The sequence below is a fragment of the Apteryx rowi genome, unplaced genomic scaffold, assembly GCF_003343035.1.
Source record: "Apteryx rowi isolate R43461 unplaced genomic scaffold, aptRow1 scaffold_183, whole genome shotgun sequence".
Classification (NCBI taxonomy): Eukaryota; Metazoa; Chordata; class Aves; order Apterygiformes; family Apterygidae; genus Apteryx; species Apteryx rowi.
The window spans coordinates 1,104,986-1,126,085 of NW_020448119.1; the positions used below are offsets into that span (position 1 = coordinate 1,104,986).

Below are 21,100 nucleotides of genomic sequence, written 5' to 3' on the forward strand. Positions count from 1 at the left end.
CTACAGCCACAGCGGCCCAGCCCAAGCTTTAGAAGTCCCTAGAGGCTGACACTGATTTGGTGGTAACAGTTTTTGGCTCTGTGGTTCGATAAGTAGAAGGCAGTGTGTTTCTCTGTGCATAGCATGAGCAGAAAATAAATCATTTAGCTTTTGGTGGCAGTACTTACTGTCCAAAGGGATCAGAAGGAAGCATTCCTTGGGCTAGGTCTGGTCTGCAGGCTGCAGGTTAGACTTTGTTTTGCTTTGGACCCATGAATGTGATGTCCAAAGCTGCTGCTGCTGTTATTGTGCCAAAGAGCCTTGATCATGGTTTTCTGTCAGATTTATGCTATGCACTGTAAAAACTTGGTTGGGAGGGGGATTCCCAAGAAATTCATACAGTCCTATTATAAAATAAGAGATGGCAGGCAGGAAAGCACAACTAAACAATACTGCTGCATGTCAGTGTGGCCCTTGGCATACCAGTATCTGGAGGAGGATCTACTAAGTGATGCTGGACACTTAACATTGTGCCGGATAAATTAAAAGACGAATATAATGGAAATCCTTGTCCACATGGAGTTATGAAAGCTGAATGATGAAGTAATGCTGCATGCTTCCTGGGAGGCATATTATTCATGGACTGCTTTCTCTCTTTTGGTCTTTCCAGGTGTTCCAGGATCTCGGCACTTCTGTGTTGATGGGTGCATTTAGAGGATACAACATCTGCCTCTTTGCATATGGACAGACAGGTTCAGGAAAAACTTACACCATGATGGGAACACCTGTGAGTTACCACTTAGGGTTCGGTGACAGGTTTAGCAGAAATATGGTTTGCTTTATTTTTAAAACCTAGATTATGGTACTAGTTGAGCAGAATGCTTGTGTGTGTTTTACTTGGTGTGTGTGTGTATATATGAATATGTAAAATGAGAGGTAAATGCCTAGGTAAATAATGTAGCATCAACTAAAAAACCCAGAAAATATGGCATAATTTAAATGTTTCTTTTAGATAACCTTCATTTTACCGTGTATGAATCTCATTGCTATGCTAGAAGACAAAAAAACCTATACTCCTGAATGCTTCTAGTTTTTTAGAAGCATATAGCTCAAGACAATGCAACATATTCATTCTTACATAATTTTTTGGCAGTCTGAGCCATGCTGAAATTAAATTATTTTCACAAATGAAAATGGATACAATTCACGGGCATATTTTTGTAACAGACTTTGTTATCTACTTGAGACATTTATGGATTGCAGAAGCTATCCTTTGCCTTATGGAAACTATACTTGCTTTACTTCCAGTTTTGAAATTAATTTGAATGGTGTTTGTAGAAGCTGTTGTATTTTAAGGTACTTGGCTACCAGGAACTTGGAGTGTATTTTAGTATTGGTACTCAGATCCGTGGAGAGAGTTAAGGATTCCTGCACTCTGCTGCAACAGAAGGCAATCTGATCTTTATCCATAATTATTCTTGGTTTTTGGTGGAATGTGAGTTGCCCCTAAACAAGAGATATTTTATTTAACAATTTGCACAAGTGGGCCTCTATTTCCTACCCCTAAGAGGATTCAATTTAAAAAGTGAAACAAGGGTAAAACTTGTTCAAATTCCAAAGAGAAGAAAAAGGCTGGTCTGGCCTGGTTCATGTTCTGCACAACAGTTTGGATTTTTTTTTCCCCCCTCCACTGACATCAACAATAGGATTTTGTCAAATCATGGCCTGGGTTCTCTGTTCATTTTGTTTTCAGTCAAGATTAACTCCATGAAAAAGTTGTAAAACTGAAGAATTATAAAAATCAGGATTAATGAGAAACAAACCAAATCATTTGTGTTACATTATTTTGAAAGTATCTTAGCAACTCATAATGGCCACATCTTGAACTTACCATTATTCCTTTCCAAGGAAATTTCCAGGTAGTAGTGTTTCTAAGAGATTTCAGAGTTATAAAGTGATTTCTTTTTCCGTAAGAATCCTGTTTTGATGCCATCTTTAATAACATGTATTTGCTGCGAAGCAGTGTTTGTAACTAGGAAGAATCAAGCATTTGGTCTGCACTGAACTTTTGGCCACAGTCGTATATTTACTTGGAGAATCTGAACCCTTTATTTTATTTTTCCTCTCCCTCCCTATTTTCAAATGTACCTTCTAAAAGTCTTTCATGCTATTCAGCAAGGAGATTTGACTTGAGCCTGAAAGAAGTGTTTCTGAGGGTGCACTGGCACTGCAGTCACCAAGGGGTGAAGAAGCGTGCCACAAGAACAGGTCCCTACACAGGAACACACCGTGGCTTCAGGGCTGTGCAGACTGCTTGGGCAAAGCTGAAATTCGCTGGTTCAGGTACTGCTAGCAGTGCTGCCAGGCAGCGTGAGTTCTGCAGCCCCTAGCCTCTTCTGGCTGAGACTCTATATAGAAGATAAAGCTGGTCCAAGCTCTGTCATGCCATAGCATAAAGAAATAGAAGTAGAATAAGGAAAAATAAAATACTAGTAAATGATCAAACTTATTTCAGTGCTAGCCTGGCTGTATCTACACTGAACTGCAGCACCTCCGGTGTAGACATGCCCCATGTCTTTACATCAAACAGCTCTTGGTTTAGCCTGTGAAGTCTCTCTGCTTCTCACTGATGCTGTATAAGTTGCTCTAAAATGACTTTTTGCTGTAAACAGAGCGTTTACCAAAGCCAAGACAGCTGACATTACACAGCACACTAGTCCCTGTAGTGTTTCAGGTGCAAGATGCTTCAGCTGTGCATTGCCATGCAGTACTCCAAACTGCACTCCAGAGTGGTCTGTATTGCGATCCTCTATATGGTCATTACTTTGATGTTGCACCATGATTCTGTTCTTTCCTCATCACTTTGCTTTTATTTAATAAATGAGTTTTGCAAGGATAAGAGCAAATATATTAATTTATTATTGTTATTATTTATAGGCGTCGATTGGGTTGACACCTCGTATATGTGAGGTACTTATTTTTTTATTTCACTTACATTTGTTTAAGCTGTTAGATTTTCTTGTATTTAAAATTTATAAGAACGTTTGGTTTGTGCAGGGTCTCTTTTCAAGGAAGGATGATTACTCAGAACAGACAGCATCTTGCAGAGTAAAGGTCAGGTAAGAATGTCACTGTTTTGGTCAATGGTATGAAAGTTTTCAAAAATATATTCCTACAATCAAACAAAGCAAAGACTTTTTTTGTTCATGTTTTGTCATATGTTGATCATTTTGGAGCAAGGGAGAGAACAGTGGAGGAAGGATGAGAAAGTGCTGATGTTACTTTTGAGTACTGCCTGTTCACTTTTGTATAGACAGCTAAAATAGGAATGCTTTAAGAATTTACTTCCTGTTTGTCTAACTCTTAAATTTGAGCCATAATTCTACGTTCCGTTCTTATTCGTAGTTCCCTTATTCATTCTCTTATTCATAGTACCTGATGAAACACTGTGTTTGGAAATTTGGGGATTTGGACTTATCAGCTTTAGAAAAAGCTAATTTCATGAATTTTTAAATGAAACGATGAATGTCTCTTACTTCTTGGAAAGTGACTAACTAATTCTTTCTGTGTGCACCGTGTGGGAAGAGGCAGTAACAGAAGTAGTGAAAGCGAATGCATTAACTGAAAAATCATGAAAAATCGATGAAAGATTCAGGTAGTTACATTGTATGAAGAGCAATTATATGTGCTTTCTTTTCTTTTCTTTTTTTGTTTTCAGTTTTCTTGAAATCTATAATGAGCGTGTCCGAGATTTGTTAAAACAATCAGACCACAAGAAACCTTACACTCTTCGAGTCCGAGAACACCCTGAAACAGGACCATATGTGCAAGGTGAGAGTGGGTTTTGTTGTTAGTATAAGAATTTCAAGTAAAGGTGTGTCAGGTCTTTACGTATCTACACATATGTTCCTCGCACGGTCTTATCATTTCCACTGTTGCCAACATTGAGTAGTCAATTTAAAATAGGTAGTTTGAAGGACTCTGAACCTTCTCAATAAAATAAATAGCATCCCAGCCCATTCATTATTCTCTGTTTCATACCGGTCAGCTAACACGTCAAACTCTACTGATGTCTTGCTATAACCAGGGCTGAGCAAAGGGGCAAGATGCCAGACCAGAACTTACTGGTGTGGGGATAAGAAGAGGAGTATGACTACTGCAATATTCTCAGGAAGGGGTGAATCTTATTGACTTGCACTAACTTGATGGATATGTGGATACTTTGGCTGCTGGAGGAGACAAAAGAATTGCATAAGGCATGAACTGAAGGTTTGCAGGAAACAGTAAGAAAAATGAGACTGAGGATGGGGCCGTAGTTGTAAATTGAACCAAAGGTTAATTTATTTACTCAATGAGTAACCAAAGACAGCAAAATGTTAAGCAGCTTTGATACCCAGGAACATTGATTTCTAGTTACAGTTTGGTTAAAGGAGAAATTAAGGCACTCTTGAGTCTACAATATGAGTATTGGTGCTGCTTTCTGGAGAATTTTTGGCTCCACATTGTTTCTGAGAGGTCAGACTTTTGATATCCAGACCATTAAATCCTGTGGTATGATATGGAAGTGAAACTTGCACAATTATTGAGAAGTCAGAAAGACATATAACCTTCAGAAGCAGATTACTAAGATGAATTCTGGGCCACTGTGGGAATATATATCAAATAGGTCTTAGAAAATCTTTGAAGAACCCAGTACAGTAAATATAGTGGAATTCTGACCACGTAAGTGTGCAAGACGGGTGACAAGCTAACAAAATGCTCTTGAAAAAACATGGATATGGTGTTGCCAACCCAGGATGCTAAGGAAACTCCCAGTGATTGATACAATTAAACATTAGTTGAAATTAACTTAACCTAGGCCTTTACAGTCAGCATGAATAAGCCTATGAACATTTACCCTCCTCAAATATTTTGCTTGTTCATGTGAACGTGTATAATATACTGAAGACTTTGCCAGTGTCTGTTATCCCACTGGCTGGATATCCCACTCTGTTCTCTTTGCCCTTCCAGGAGTAAGTGATAAATCACACTCTTAATTCACACTTGCAGCAGCAGCCCCTCGTGTGGCCTTGTGTTTTCTAGGGAATCAGCTTTCACATCAGGTAGCAGAAGAGAATGGATGAAAAAAATATGTATTTTTTTCCTTTCAATTTTCTTTCTTGGTTTTAGTTCTTATCTTCTCTTATTTTTTTTTACTTGTAATTTATTTCCACTTTTGACTGGTGCATATACTTGAGGGTCTTGCATAGTTTTAAACTCGAGTTTGGCCATTGTTGCTTTGTAAATTGATTAGGGCCTAATGTAAAGTTTGCCTGCTACCTTGGATGTATCTGACCAATGACTGTCAAAAGGTACATTCCTCAAAATCAGTGTGCTAAATCATAGACAGTAGCTTTATAGTGGAGATTGGAAGGAAGATCCTTTTCCAACCGATGCAAAAATTGGTGAGTTTGTTTAGAAAGTAAGTGCATACACTTCCTTTTTAGTACGCCTTGTCTCTCCAGTGGGCAGAATTCCAAATTTGCCTCTGGAATCGCTGGTTCTGAAAGTGCTTGGCTTGGCCACCAAGTGGATAGTAACATACTTGACACCTGGGAAGGACACATTTAATATGCAGAATACATATCACACAGAATTTTATTGGTCCTGTCATATCAGATCAAATACTGATTTGTTCTGGCTTTTAAACATAGAGTTCTTGTCTCTCTTGTCTCATTTTGTAATTTCCCGTTGTTCTCCCTGGTTCACTTTTCTCCCTCTATTTTTCTTTATTGTGACATTACCTAGGTTTCTTTTTTAAAGAATAAGAATTGGAAATTAAGTTAATTATTTATGTCTGGATTTATAGAAGAACCCTAAACAGTTTGTTTTCTTAGGCACACAAGCTAAATAACAGTAATAATGTATCACCTTTTGTCCAAGAACCTGAGGATGTGTTACCCACCTTTCATTAAGCGTTATCACCACGTTGTAAAATGGGCTGATGTTACCCACACTTTAGAGATTAAGCTGAGATGTGACAACAGATGGGGTGACTTGACCAAGTGAGTCAGTGATGGGGTGAAACCTGGCATTCCCAGTTCTCGTTCCCAGGTCACCTGCAGTGTCAGTAACAGTGCCTCTAAGGACTGCCGGTTGTTACCGGTTCCTCATCTGAAATAAGAAATCGGGAAGTGCTTCCCGTGTGCGCTGCCATGCACGGGGGGCTGTCTGGCACTGTGGTTCTTTCAGCTGTTTCTTCCCAGCACAGCAGCGTCCTGCTTAACGGAGAGTTGGAAAATAGATGAATTGATGGTCTCATTAGTATGGCAAACCATTCTTTGAAAAGTAGCTTCATAGACATTTGGCCTTTATTGAGGTCTTTCCAGGAATCTTTTTCTACCTGCTTGTTATCTGAGAACTTCATTGTTGGTGGGGTACAGATACTAATTATTTTCTTTTAGCAGCTGCTCATTCACCACACAAGAAAAGGTCTTTAAACTGCTTCCTTCCTTGGCAGTTTCCATCCCTTTTCTCAAGCCTGTGTCTCCAATGATTCCTTGGCTGCATATAATGAAGTTTCCATGTTTTAAAAGAAAATGAAGTTATAGCTGGGATTCAGAGGCTTGCCAATGGGCTGGCTTGCCTTTTGTCACTAGTCTGTCCTCATCTGGAAACTTCTAGGCTAAATCTGTCACTTTTCTTTTCCAGTTCTGATTTTTTTTTAATTCAATTTTACCCTTTTTGAATAAGAATTTTATACTTAGATGCAACTAAAAATTTTAAATAGAACAATTTATGTTAGAGTTCTGAAATATCCCTTCAGACTTCCTTTTTGATGAGATTTTGTGTTTTTTTAATATGAAAGTACAAAAACATGTTAACCTAAATAATATTTGCTGGTTTTGGACACATTATTAAAACTAATGCGAATGCTTTATTTTAGAAGATTCTCTGTGTCTTCTGTATCTTATGACAGGCTCCAAAAATCTTTGTGTTAATGCTGTAAGAAAAGATGTATTTTTTAATGATAAATGTGATTCACATGTTTAGAAAAACTGATCTCATGCATGAAAAATGAAGTGATTTTTCTGTTGAAGGCATCATGGGTATTATTACACGCTGCTGTGAGAGCATGTGAATAGAAGTGATTTGAGGCTGATGTAACCAATGAATGGCTAGAGGCAACAGTCAGATGACATAGTTTTTTTTTTTAGATACATATATAAAAATATATGCTAATAAATGTGTATGTACAGTTTACGCAATTAAGAACTGTAACAATTTTATTTGAGCCAATCTTTGCATCTTTTGGGAAGAGGGATCAATAAAGAAGATCTGTTTCATAGTTCCTTGTGGAACTGCACTCGTTGCTTCACATCGCAAACGAGCCGCAGTGAGAGAGGCTGGAAGTATTTTGCATGCAGGTGAGGAGTACGGTTAGCTCTGTTTTAATAACATGCTATTCAAGAAAATGAAGCGGTTCACAACGCTGGTACAAAATGCCCTTGTCAACTGCAGTAATATACTGCTGCAATCAACAACTGCTGATCTCTGTAATGAGGGCCATCTACATACTGAAGTCTACAGCAGTTTTATATGTAGTCCCCCTGTGAGTGACCACAGTGAAGAATCTGGTTTCTAATAGGTGGATGGCAGAGGTCAGACATATCCACAAAGTTACGAAAAGGGCAGCTTGTCTTGTATCCCCCTTCCAGGCAGTGTGCTGTATGGGAGGGGTTAAAATGGTGAGCATCAGGCAAAGCACAGACATTTGCCGTTATCTCCCTGAGATCCAGTGCGTTAAGGACAAGCGTCTGTGTTTGCCATTTGCAGCAAAGGCTTGCAGGCTCCCCCTTGCACTGCGGGTATGTGGTTGGCGTCAGGGATGTCCAGAGTACTGTTAGCACTCGGAAGAAAAACAAACAGAGGGGAAAATCGGAATTTAACCCCTTTAAGGATGCTTAGTTGCCCTGATATTAGGGGACAATGCATTTTCCATTTGCAAGTCCAGTCAGCTCCCAACACTAAGTATCTTGAATAGTTCCCAGCCCATCGTTTTTCCGCGAAAAGGGTGTGAGATTGTAGCCTTTAAAATGCTAAAAGTGTTTCAGTCCTTCGCGTTGGAATTGTTTCAAGCCTCTCCCTCACAGATGGTTGCACTGTTAAGGAATCAGCCGCTCTTAAATCAGGAAATGATGCAATCTATTTTGTTACTCCGAGACACGTTTCTGGGGGAGATTCTGTCTTGCTCTGAGGCAGATTTCTAGATGAGCAAGAGTTTTCAGTCTTTCGATAGTACTTGAAAATGACCTTTCTTTTTCCAGCAGCCAAAAGAGCATTGTCATTTCAAACAACATTCACAATATTTCATTTACCTTATTGTAAAACAAATTATTATAGAAGTCTGTGCTAGATTCAGTATTTCAGTGCTTTTGGAAATGTAGGTAGGTAAGAATTTCCTCTGTCCCTCCATTATATAATTAGTGCTTTTGTCAGTTAAATAAAATCCTGAAAAACGGTCTGGGAAAACAATATATGGTAGTTTCCATATTCTGTGTTTGAAAGTCCTAGTGCTATTTGAAAAATAATGGCCCTTTTTCTCAAATGGAAAATGTGATGACTTCTGGAATTATTGTATTGGAAAGCTACACTAGAGAGTAGAAGAAACGCTTTTCTTTGAAAATCATCCTATACTTTGTGTGTGTGTGCATGCATGTACACTATAGTTATGGGATTTTTTTTAAGTGTAGGTAATCCAAATACTTTTTTTTTTTCCTGTATGTGTATCAGTTGTTAAATGACTAACATAAATTCCCGTCTTTGGGCTAGATTTTGCTTTCATTTAAAGTTGAGCAAGGCATTATCATCAAAGGAGAGAACCTCTCTAACAACATCAGAAATAGTCATTTCAGGTTGAATTTTTAAATTCATCCTGACTTACACTCTGGCTGTAGATAAATTGTTTGATCCAAATAAATCACATTTTTTCAATACTCTGACCTCTCATCCACACTGTTGTGGCCTACAGTAAAACAAAACAAAACCCAAATCAGTGCAGTAGTGAAGTGAAGAAAATGAATAGCCCTGGACTCCAAATCTGAGATAAAACATTTAGGAAGGGACTGTTTTACTAGGGTGCATTGCATGATAAGTCCTGCTTCACAACTCGGGATTTTTTTTTTAGGAGTCTCTGCAGTGCAAATGATAAGTTATCATCACCAGAAAATGCAAAGGAGACATTAAACTGGATTTATGTGAAATACGAGCCTGTCGAAGTTAATTTTGTGTCTCTGCTGGAATCTGCATTTTGTAAGGTGCTGGCAATGCAATTACAGCATAGCAGCGTGCTGCCCTCCACTGGGGCTACATTAGTCACAGCCACCATTCTGCTACAGTAGGCTCTGCAATGCAGTATTTCGCTCATTTGTTTTTGGCTGGCTTTTTCCTTAAAAATGAAATCAAATTGAAAAAAATCCTGAAAGCGGGAGATATAAAAGGCCACATGTTTCATGTCATGATTTGGATACCCTCTGGGGAGAATAGAGAGCATCAGGACTCTAAGTGTTGCAGGCTCAGTGCTAATTAAAATGAAGTACCTGCTAAATATTCTACACAGGGGATGGTTCCTAATTCTGTGAGTCGTGTGAGCAGAACCATTATCCAGAGGCAACAGCTAAAAGCTCCTATACAGGATATGTACCCAATTAATAGTGGTGACATAACTGCATCACCATGAGGAGTTTTCAACTATACCATTTTTCAAATATCATCATTCCATTGATGAGTTGGAAAAAGGTCCATCCTTTCAAGGTGCAAGGCATTTTTATACTAATGTCACTGCATCTGAAGGATGGACTACAATGTTTTAGTTTAGTTTAGTTTAGTTAAAATAGTTACACTAGTTCAGAGACTACTTGTAGAATAGGCAGGCATTCCAGGAGAATGTCTTTATGCTCCAGATGTTGGGTAAATTGTTATTGTGACTCCCCAAAGATTAATGAAATGAAGTGACTGAAACTTTCTGAGAAAATTATGCATTTAACTCTTTTTAAATGTTTGGCAGGATTGTCTCAACATTTAGTTACAGACTACAAGCAAGTTGTAGAACTTCTGGAGAAAGGAATTGCTAAAAGGTATTTTATAAAACAAATAAACCCCATCTTTATTTAACACTTCTCTTTCTCCACATTTTGATTCCATTGATGTCTGTTTTTTACTGACAGCATTGTTGATGCTTTGTGATAGGATGTCAGGTTTTATGATCATTGCCTGAAAGATGCTATATATCCTCATATTATCCATAATCATAGCTACAGGGGCTCACAAAGTTGTTGTTTAACRCATTTCTTCAAAACTCTACCCACAAAATTCTGCCATCTGTCCGGGATAAGAAAGGTAAGCCAGGAAGTGTTTTTGCCATAAACGGTTTTGCTTTTTTCCTCCACTTGCTTGTGGCACTTTAGACTGTATAGCTTTCAACTCACTGTTAGTGCAACTTACTGATTTATAGCTGCTGAAAAGATAATATGTTTTTGTTTAATTTTTATGCAAGTATTTAAAATTTTTACACTAAATCATGTACATGGTTGCTACGAGAGAACTGTGGGAACTGGCATGCCAGTGAAATCGATGACCTAAGCTCATGTTAGTTGAGTGATTTTTTTCCCCTCTTTCTACAGGTAGCTTTGGATACCACACAACTACCATTAGAGTGATGGAAAAAGAGTATTATTTCAAAAGGAGAATCCTCCAAATACAAATCACAGTTCTAAGATTAATATTAACTCTTATGATAAGGGAGGTTGAAATGTTAGAATATCAGTGGTGCTGCCAAGTAAATAAAAACTAAGCTGCTTTATGACAAAGACAGAATATGCAGCAGGATTAATTTTTGCTACTTATGCTTGTACCAATCAGTAGATATAACTCTGTGATAAAAAGAGAGCTTTTCAAAATAATAACAGAATTCTAGTCAGTCTACTAGGGTAATGCTACGGTGGTCTCGTTGCTACAGAAATAGAAGATGTGAACAAAATCGCTGGTTCAGTATTTTGGTTGTAGGTTTGTATGTTGCTGAAATTTCAAACTTTGTCATTTGCATGAAACCAGGCAACTTCTTTCTGGGTAACTTTTCAAAAACTTATTTGGAATATACAGAAAATATCTATTTACCTGCAGTCTTTATTTTTATCAAATATTCTGCAGAGTATTTATTAGCCCATTGTAAATGCAATCAAGGAAGCTTCAAAGCTCTGTAAACTGGGATGTGCTGCCCAATGAGTGTCGGCAGGATCTGCGTGCAGGGCAGGAGAGGGGAGCAGGCTGTGTTCGCCCCGTGCTCCCCGAGGCAGGCGAGGAACAGCTGGGGCGGGAGGGCTCCAGGCCTAAGCAGGCAGGAGAGAAAAGAGGGGAAGAGAGAAAAGAGGGGAAGCTGCCCTTGAACATAGGGGCACGTTTCCTGGAGGAGAGGGCAGCTCCTGTACTAACACGGAGCAGAAAGTCTTTCTTCTAAGTGTTTCGGGTTGTGTTGTTTTGTTTTGTTTTAACCAGGCTGTCTCTAGCACTACCCTGGCTATGACTGTCTGTTTTAAAAATAAACAAAATATGATTTGTGATATGTACTCATTATTGTTATTGTATCTGGCATAGCTGTTAAGCTTTTTTTTTTCTCTTGGCATTTTGCCAGACCCAGTCTCAGACGCTTTAAAATAAAATTTAAAAAAATGCATTAAACATTTCCAAGCTTTCGTAAGCTTTTCCAAAAGCATAGCCTTGCTGCTATGTAAAGCAAAGCAACCAGCCAATATAGATAACATTACTAGAACAATTAAAAGTAGTAAACCACGCACCATATGCCATCATGAAATAGAGTATCTGAAAAACTGACATGAATGTTCTCCCATAAAAATGCTTGCATGGGATATGAATAGTTGAGATGTTGTGAACTTGCCCTCCAATCACCCTGTATATTGAAGGAGGTGAGAAACTAGTACTAATGTTTCTCCCTTGCTTCCTCCTCCAAATCCTGGGGCACTTTCTACGTTCTCTTTTGCTTTACAGACTTGAGTGCTGTTCGTCATATTTGCTGCCCACTGTAGAGCTGTTTGCTCTCTTTTGCCCTTTACCTAGTTGTCATTCTCCTCCAAAAGCTGGACATCAGTTAACTTCCTCCTGCTTCCTCAGTTTAGGCTCCTTTGTTGTTGCGACGTGCTGGGCTGCGTACAGCTCAGGCAGCAGCGCAGAGCGCCGGCTTTGGCCAAATCTGTGCAGTCAAGGCAAGCTGCAAGAGGGACAAAGGGAAAGAGCTGTGAACCGGCCTGTGCCCTAGGCAAAACCTGGCTTTCTTTGCATTTGTGTAACCAAAATGACAGCAAACAAACATAGAGTTTCCAAAAGTCTGTGCAACAGAGTCAGTGGAAGAGTGCCACTGCTCCTCCTCCCTCTGCCTCTGGGCCTGCCAGCCAGCCGCGCATTGCCGAACGCGTTGGGTTGCGTGGCTGCTCTGTCCACACAAGGGAAGCAAGCAAGTGAATACGTGAATAATTGCAGCATTTGTTTGATACAGGTAGACTGAACTAATCTTATTGAACTTCTCTAGTGGTACAAAACTACAGTAACAGCCCCAGTGAAAGAAGTGAAACCAAAAAGTTGTGTGTGACAACTACTGTATTCTCAAAGCTCCATGTTCCTCCGTCTTCAGCACCATCCCTGTGCAGCATTTGCTGTTTGTGCTTTCTCTGGGTGCAGGGAAGCAAGCCTTCGTGACTGAACAGTTTGTCCTTCTTTCTAGGATCACAGCAGCTACACACATTCACAATGCCAGCAGCAGATCCCATGCTATCTTCACCATCCACTACACTCAGGTTAGCTAAAAATAATCCAACTTCCTTTTCTCTTTACTCTCAAAAATCATTGTTCGGTGTGTCATGCATTGTTTAGTTGCCACTGTTTTGTGTTACTTGTAGTAATCTCAGCGGAAACTGTTACTTATTTCCTTCAGATCACACTGCAGACGTGTTTCCTACACTGCCTGATGTCTTGAGTATTTACTGAAGTATTCTTGTTCCTTTATGCAAGTTGATAGTTAGAACTGATGCCAAAGACTCACTGCAAAAAGAAATACTTAAAGTTTTAAGTAGCCCTTTTGAATGCAATGCCCCTTCTACAATGCTGTGAAAATTACACATAGAAAGGTCTAAAGCTACATTTTGTGACATTCATTTAGGTTCCTTAGTTTAAGTATAGTATTACTTTAAGATTTACCAAAATTTTGTTTCTGTCCAGCATTTTGTCTGTGCTCATCTCTTTAGCATTTGGCACCCAGTGCGCTCCCAGAGACAATGAAGCCTTTCTGCACAGGAATTATATCCTTCCCTGGCAGGGAAGTGTTTCAGTGATCCAATAGACCTTTTCTGTCTCACACTTCTAACATCCTGTAATCACAGAACGTTTTGGGATATTTTTCAATAGTTTACAAAAGAACTTTGGAATACGTTAGTGGAAAATAACTTTGTAAGATCTACAAGAGAGTCTTTCACAGTCACTAGGCAGTAAAGTTTTTTTCGAGAGGAAATTGGCATAAGAGGGTAGTTTTTGTGTCAGCTGAGAAAGCAGTTGAGTTAATGGTTTGACCATAGTGGCCCGAGATTACAAAGAAAGTGAGTGGCACAGTCAGATGTATAATCAGTTTCAAACAAAAGAAGGCACCTATTTTATTGTCATTAAGTAGGAGGAATAATCTTCCTTATTCATATTTTTATCTTCAGGCCATATTGGAAAACAATCTCCCCTCTGAAATTGCAAGCAAGATCAACTTAGTGGACCTTGCAGGCAGGTAATAATATAGTGAGGGAGTAAAAAGATAATGTTCTGGGCACATGCTGGTGTTACTGGCTTAGAAGTTGGCATTTAATATTTTAAAGTTTCATTACAATAACAGTAAATCTAATTTTTGTGTGTGGTAACAAGGCACATTGGGTTAACATTGTATCTGTCATCCGTTCTTCTGTATTGGGTATTGGATTTCACTGCAGAAGGGAATTCCTGCATCCTCAGGTCCAGTGCTTTGCTGTTGCAGACATTTAGCCTAATTCCATTCAGAAACTGCTACCCCCTACTCTTAGTAAGTGGCTTTTCTAGTAACTAGTAGAGGGTTTACCAAATCCGAGCTTGAAAAGAGCAGGCTAAGAGTGTGCTCCTCATGGCCGCCTAGCACAGGAGGGGGGAAATCGTCCTAACACAGTGCTTGCGTCGCTTGTGTTCCAGCAGCTCCTAAGTCCCTGAGCTCAGCTACACATCTCAGTGAGGAATGTGTGGTTAAGCTGGATGTGACAGAGAATAATAAGGTGGAAATTGTGCAGAACATGACATTTTTCTTTCTCAGGAATGTAAATTGCTGTGGATATCTGAGCACAGAGAGTAGTTTTGAGGGGATATATAGTTTTTTTCCATGGAGCCATCTACCCTTACAAAGTTTTCTAATGTAAGTTGTTTTCTTAGAACCACTATGATTAGGTTGTCCAATTCAGGCTTGAACATATGTTTTGATGGGTCTCTAACAGTAGTTTGTGCCAATGGCCTTTGACAATTATTTGGGCTTTTTGAATCAAAAGAGCAATGTTTCAATTAAAGTGTTCAAAGTATATTTGTTTTTAACTGCAGAGCTTGCAATTTCTGTTTTGTTGTATGTCAGAAAAAGGAATGATGCTTTCATATTGATTAATTATTAAATATTTTTATTTGGTTTGCATTATTTTTCGCATGCTTGTGTGCTTCAGTGAAAGAGCTGATCCCAGTTACTGTAAAGATCGAATTACAGAAGGTGCCAATATTAACAAGTCATTGGTTACACTTGGGATTGTCATCTCTACTTTAGGTAAGCATACTAATTCTTTATGTTGAAGGATATTAATAAAACCATAGGACTTACTCCCCATGTGCTGTGTTTTAATCTTTATCTATGTTTACAACAAGAAGCTGAGCAGAACAGATGTGTGACTTCTTCATAAACTATAATAACATTTAAGAAAATTAAATAGCCATGGTAGGAAAAGATAACTCCTTTCATGAGCTCTGTCATGTTTTTCTTTCAGCACAAAATTCGCAGATGTTCAGCAGCTGCCAGAGCATAAACACCATAACGAGCGAAGGGGAGAGCAGTCATGCAGGCAGCCCCTCCACAGGCAGCATCAGTGGGACCAGGCGACAGGCTTACATCCCATACCGTGACTCCATCCTCACCTGGCTGCTGAAGGACAGTCTGGGGGGCAACTCCAAGACCATTATGATGGCCAGTGAGTTTGGTTTCTACTCACTGTTAAATTTTTGCGCTGTATTAGCCCCGTAAAATACATCTTTACTGAGGTGCAAAGTCAGCTATGTCGCTTATGAAAATTTTCACATGGTCAGATTCTAAGTACTTCATAGGATATGCAAGGAGTAATCTTATTAAAAGGAAGAGGTGTGCTGATTGTGCATGAAGTTAAGCATAAGAGATGAGTCTTTCCAAGGTTACAGCTTTGATTTAATGTGATTTGCTCACTTATAAATAGAATCTGGAGAAACCAGTGTCTGTGAGCTTGATGAAATATCCCTAAGGATATTTTTGGTTTTGTTTTTAAAGAAGCCAAACTAAAAAATCCGCATTTTTGAAAAGTGCTATTTTAAAGAGATTGCTTTTTTATAACACCAGTGCTTGTGTTCTCTCTGTAGCTATCTCTCCTGCCAGCTCCAGCTATAATGAGACTATGAGTACATTAAGATATGCTTCTAATGCCAAAAATATAATTAATAAGCCCAGAGTGAATGAGGTGAGACTTTGAGCTCTGCTTTTCATTCTTGTTCAGTATTGTTGGGTGTATTCTTTAACTGTTATTCAGTATATGTGCACTCTGAATAAAAGTCATACCTCTTTTTCCCATGTTAATCAAAGCTCAATAGGACCCTGGATATTACAGAAATCATTTCTTTAATTCACTGCAGCTTAAATCATTTAGAATTTCACGCCTATTAGTTGTTCTTCTCTGTCCCTTCAGTTTCTATCCTTCTTCTCTTTGAATTGTTATGACACACATGTTTACTCTGTGTCTTTATCCTAAATATTGGCAGGTTTACAGATCTGTTAGGATCATTTGTTACTATTTAACTTTTTGTTATAAATGCACAACCCTTCCTTTAGGCATGTTAAAAGAACGCTGTTAAGGTTGCAAAGTCAAGAATTCAAAAGTTAACATGCCAGGATTTAGGTTGCTTGTGTAGTCTCAATCTGACCTCTTTTCAGTACTCAAAATGATGAAGTCTTTAGATACCTGCGTACCACTTTTGCCACAGAAGCCCAGCTTCATTCATTGGGTATGAACTGTGACCGTGTGGTAAATTAGTCTGTTAGATTGTGTAGGGGTCCTACGCACACTGCGTAAGTTAATACATGGCAGGGTGTTAGTCTGATGCTGCCCTGGAGATCTGAATTCTGTCCTTGCCCTGCTGTGCAGTGCTAGTTCAGACACTTAAACCAAACTTTTAATATGTATGTGTTCCTCATTTTTCAGTCTTTGTTCCACATTTATGGGACAGGAAAATATGAACACTCCCAATCAAAGATGTACTGTCAAAATAGTTTGACTAGCAGTTGTGGAGTTCTTAGTGTAGTGATGAGAACTAAAAATATTCTTGCTGCTTCCTGATGAGAGCTAAAAACTATTCCATGGGGAAATGTGTTATTCTGTCTTCACAGCTAAGTTCAAATAGCACATAGTAATCAAAATCTGGGACCACACATCCTAGAGGTATAAAACTCATGAACTGCTGCTCTTCAATTTAGCATTCGTCAACTTGCACTTTGAGGAGGCTGCAATCTTGCAGTGATTGTGTAATTTAAGGACAGCATATCCTTTTAAGGAGACTGATTTAAGGTTTCACAAGAATTCTTGATTCTAGCATTTCCTAATCTTTGAGTACTTGACTTTACACCTTTACTAGTTCCCTTCACTAGGGAACACTATAGAAAAGCAAAAGATGTCATTGTGTTAGACCAGATTTGCAGCTTCTGATTTAACAGCAGAATTGGACTATTCATGCAGGATGTCTCTCACTTGACTCAGGCAACCTTTTTTATTTACTATAATAAAATTCTTTAGGACCTGGGTTTTCTAAAAGCCTTCTCCTCTACTTTTTCCATATACCATGAAGTTCAGTGAGATGACTTCCATGAGTAAATTCTCTTTGTACAGCTCCATGAATTAAACTCCAAGTTATCTATTCCTATTCTCTATTTAAAAAGTGTATTTCATTCTTTGGACCCTGTGCTTTCATGATGGTCTTTATGTAATTTACAGTTATCTGAGTATTTTACGGTATTCCAGTAGTTTCTAGGTCTTTGGAAATAAAGTTCGGCCTGGGTGCAACAAAATTTTATCCTTAGATAAAAGTATAAAATCTTAGGGATCTAATTCATTTATTTGCCCTCCTACAGATACTCTATTAAATCTTGAGCAAGAAGGAAACCCTTCTAATCGAGGGTTTCCCAAATTTAATTTGCAGCAGTATCACCAGCACCTATAAGAGAAGTTTTTAGACGTTACTAGTGGTGGCAATAGTGTGTTTGATTTTGGCAGCAGCAGTTCTCAACTCTGACAGGCCACATGCAAGTAAACACGGGCTTCTGGGAGCAGCYTCTTGTTACATACAACTTCTCAGCCTCTCAAAACAGGATCCCAACCTGTGTCCCCTTGCTCTCTTACACACCCCATACTAGACACTTAACTCCATCCCTTCAACTAGTTGCCTCCTCCTCCTTGTGGCAAACTGACCTGAGCTAAATTGTCACTGGCAGCACAGAGACAGTTGACTCAGTTTCCCTGAACTATCTGCAAAAAGCTGGTTTCCAGCAGCTGCCCGTGCAGAGGTGCTTCCTCTGAAGGCGAGGTAACTGCCTCCACATGAGCAAACAGAAACTGCTTTGTGCACCACTTGTAAGGGCTTTTACTAATGTGGTTGGTAAAGCTCTGACTTAGTCTGCTGTAGCCTGATTTTCTCACCTGCAAAACAGAATTAACAGCGTTTTCTGACCTGATGGGGTTTTTTTGAAGTTAAATCCATAAAAGTAGTATTGTGCCCAGCTATTGTGATGATGGGAACAAACGTTGTGTTAGATGTGTGCTCAAAAAAGAGAGGAGATGAAAGTCACACGAAAAGAAACCCCCTAGGAGCCACCTGCCCCTGAGCAGCAAGTCCCAGGGGCCTGGGAGAGTGTAATGGGAAATACTGTTGTGGGTTTGCCTGTTCTTACTTACTGTCGCCTGCATCTGCTCCTGGCTTTTGGATTTTTTCCAATATCTGTGTCTCAATGTTTCAGGATGCGAATGTAAAACTGATCAGAGAACTGCGCGAAGAAATTGATAGATTAAAAATGATGCTGCTGAGCTTTGAACTGGTACGTGTGAACTCCTCCCAGCTGGAGAGGTGCTGGTGCTCTAAGGAGCTACAGCAGCATGGTTTCCTCTTGTCCGTTTACCTTTCCAGCTTTACTGTAACTATAGGGAAATTACATTGTTCTTTGAGTAATTTCTAAGTGATTATAAGGCTAATTGCCTTTCTGTCATTTCTCCTTTTTCTGACGTTATATTAATAATCCCATAGTATAAGCTGTTGTGTGGTGATTAGAAAGGGCTTACTTGCTGTCTTTTGTGGAGTCAGCTGGTTTTGCTGCCAAGAAATGCCTTGAAATATTTGATTTGTAGGGGCAAAGAGCACCAAGATAATGCAAAACATTAATCATTAATGTAATTTCCCTGACAGACTTGTTGCAGTCCTCTTCCCCAAAAAAGTGAACTAGCAGACTTTGACAGTAGTTTGAAGGTACAGGTTGCCTGTATGCTGTGCCCCACAAGAAATTGTGAGCATCTCTAAGCCTTCACAGTACAGCTGGCACTCCTTGCGTTTTTTAATTTGGAACAATAATAGTTTCTCGGCTTTCCATACCATAAGGAGTATGTTTTTCTGAGAGAAACTGAAACTAGACTCCAGAATTTATTTACACAAAAGTGTCTCTCTGTTAATGCTCTCTCACCAGTTCTCCACAAAGAGTTGCATGCAATAACTAGAAAGGAGTTCACAAGCAAATGCAGAAGGAAGCATCAAATATGTGTCTGTTTTGTCTTTACTTCCCCTGAGTTCATCTCCTTGAAATCGTGACAGAACATGGTTGCCAGTTGTGAATAAGGAAACCAACACACGGGTCTCCATAATTGTTGTTTGTACAGAGGAATTCTAGTCCTTCTTGGAGCGATGACAGAGATGGAAACCTGACCGAGTTGGTTCTTCAGAATGAAATGAAGGTGTGTATGATCTGTTTGATGCTGTAACCCACCCCTGTTCCACAGGGGTGTCATCACCATAGTTTTGAAACCACGGTGGTGAAAATGTTTTTATCCTAATCCTTTCCTGTTTGGTCTGAATATGCAGAAAACTGCCACCCTTAATGCATGTTGGGTGTTCTCTACCTATTTGTGTCCTTACTAGTATGCAATGGACAGTATCCCATTAAGTCTGCACAATCTATTCCTGGTCTGAAAGCTGTGTAACTGTATCACAATAATTCATTATACAGATCCTTTGTCTTTTAAGATTAAACTCCTCCAACTCATTTAAAGGAAACTATTGTGCAGTCACCAAATTAAGGAGTTTTGATCGCTATGAACCTGGAGAGGTTTTGAATGTTTTGATTTTAAATTTTGCTTCAGCTTGTCAGACAGGCAAAATACCTAGTCTGGAAATTGTGAAGTTAGCACAATCATATGTTTTCCTGATATTGTGGGAATAAGCCTTCAATGGGCTAAACCTGCTTCACTAAGTTGTAGTACAGTTTTTGCCTGATTATTTTAGTAGTCACAGAAAGGTACTGCAATTAGAAATACACCTTCATTTCAGCTGGTGAAATAATTTTGCAAGAGTATACAGTAATTGGGGGGGGGGGGAAATACCTGTTCTTTCTGAGGAAGTTTGTGTGTGAGAAAAATTAACCTACTTAAAAGGTGAAAAATTTTTCTCTCCTGTTTTCCTTTAAGATTGAGCAACTGACCAAAGACTGGACGAATAAGTGGACAGACAGAAAAGCCATCATGGAAGAATACAGCGTAGACATCAACAAAGAAAAAGCTGGAGTAACAATAGATTCAAGTTTACCTCATCTAATGGCGATGGATGATGATATCCTCAGTACAGGAGTGGTGCTTTATCATCTCAGGGTGAGATATTATCACTTGCCTTATTTTTGCTTTTAATTTCAAAATGTGTGTTTCCTTTGGGAATGTGGGAGAGTGATTAAGGTAGCATTATAACAATAGCTATCCAAAAGTAAAGGTCACAGTCCACAAGAACAAATAGATGGATAAACAGAAAATAAGGACACATGAAAATGGAGGAAAAGGAGGATGTTCTCTATCCCTTATGCAAAGTGAAACATGATGACTGGAATAATAAGTTGGCCTCTTATGTATGCATGTGCAACACTATTTGATAATGTATGGTAAGCAAAGTAGATGCCCAAATGCCCTAATGTGCATGGAAATAATTTTTGCCCACAAAACATGAGGAATGCTACTTGCTTTTGATCCCATTTGAGTGGCTATTTTCCAGGATCAGGCAGAAATCCTGTCTTCATAGAAATCTTTTTGCTGTGTAGCTGCGCATTTAAGGCAAGGTTTTCACCAAGAAATTTCCATAGCATCATATGTGTATTTCATCTTGTTCCACTTTCAGATGTGTGTGGCTAGGTCAAATATTTGGGGAGGGGTGTTCTTTTAATAAATCAGCGCTAAGCTGGATTTTAATTTATTGATGATGTTTAAATGAATGATAGTTATAAAAATATTGATAATGTTTAATATAAAATGAATGATGGATGGGCAACTCTTCAGAGGTGCACTCATTAGCAAAAAAATGTGTTAATGTATAGTTGGAAATGCTGTGTCTGCCTGCTAATAAAAGATCCTCATCCAAACTGAAGATCTGTGCTACTTGATACAGTTTAGGTACCCTGGAAGTTGTCTTTTTTTTTTTTCTGTTAAAAAGTAGCAACAAATATTTGAGATAAAAATCATACTATTCTTCACTAAATTGAAAGAGAAACCTTACTGATTTT

At 38.9% G+C, this 21,100-nt stretch overlaps 1 protein-coding gene across 1 annotated transcript in view; it reads left to right on the forward strand.

The window, feature by feature from the left end:
• STARD9 (StAR related lipid transfer domain containing 9) overlaps positions 1 to 21,100 on the forward strand; it is a 123,297-nt gene that overhangs the window by 61,371 nt on the left and 40,826 nt on the right. The window contains exons 7-19 of the mRNA XM_026061612.1: positions 650 to 766; positions 2,917 to 2,949; positions 3,037 to 3,098; positions 3,698 to 3,810; positions 10,025 to 10,094; positions 12,752 to 12,824; positions 13,728 to 13,795; positions 14,739 to 14,836; positions 15,054 to 15,254; positions 15,673 to 15,770; positions 18,314 to 18,391; positions 19,221 to 19,295; positions 20,025 to 20,204. Coding sequence (XP_025917397.1) covers positions 650 to 766; positions 2,917 to 2,949; positions 3,037 to 3,098; positions 3,698 to 3,810; positions 10,025 to 10,094; positions 12,752 to 12,824; positions 13,728 to 13,795; positions 14,739 to 14,836; positions 15,054 to 15,254; positions 15,673 to 15,770; positions 18,314 to 18,391; positions 19,221 to 19,295; positions 20,025 to 20,204 — 1,266 coding nt within the window. The remainder of the gene's footprint in view (positions 1 to 649; positions 767 to 2,916; positions 2,950 to 3,036; positions 3,099 to 3,697; positions 3,811 to 10,024; positions 10,095 to 12,751; positions 12,825 to 13,727; positions 13,796 to 14,738; positions 14,837 to 15,053; positions 15,255 to 15,672; positions 15,771 to 18,313; positions 18,392 to 19,220; positions 19,296 to 20,024; positions 20,205 to 21,100) is intronic.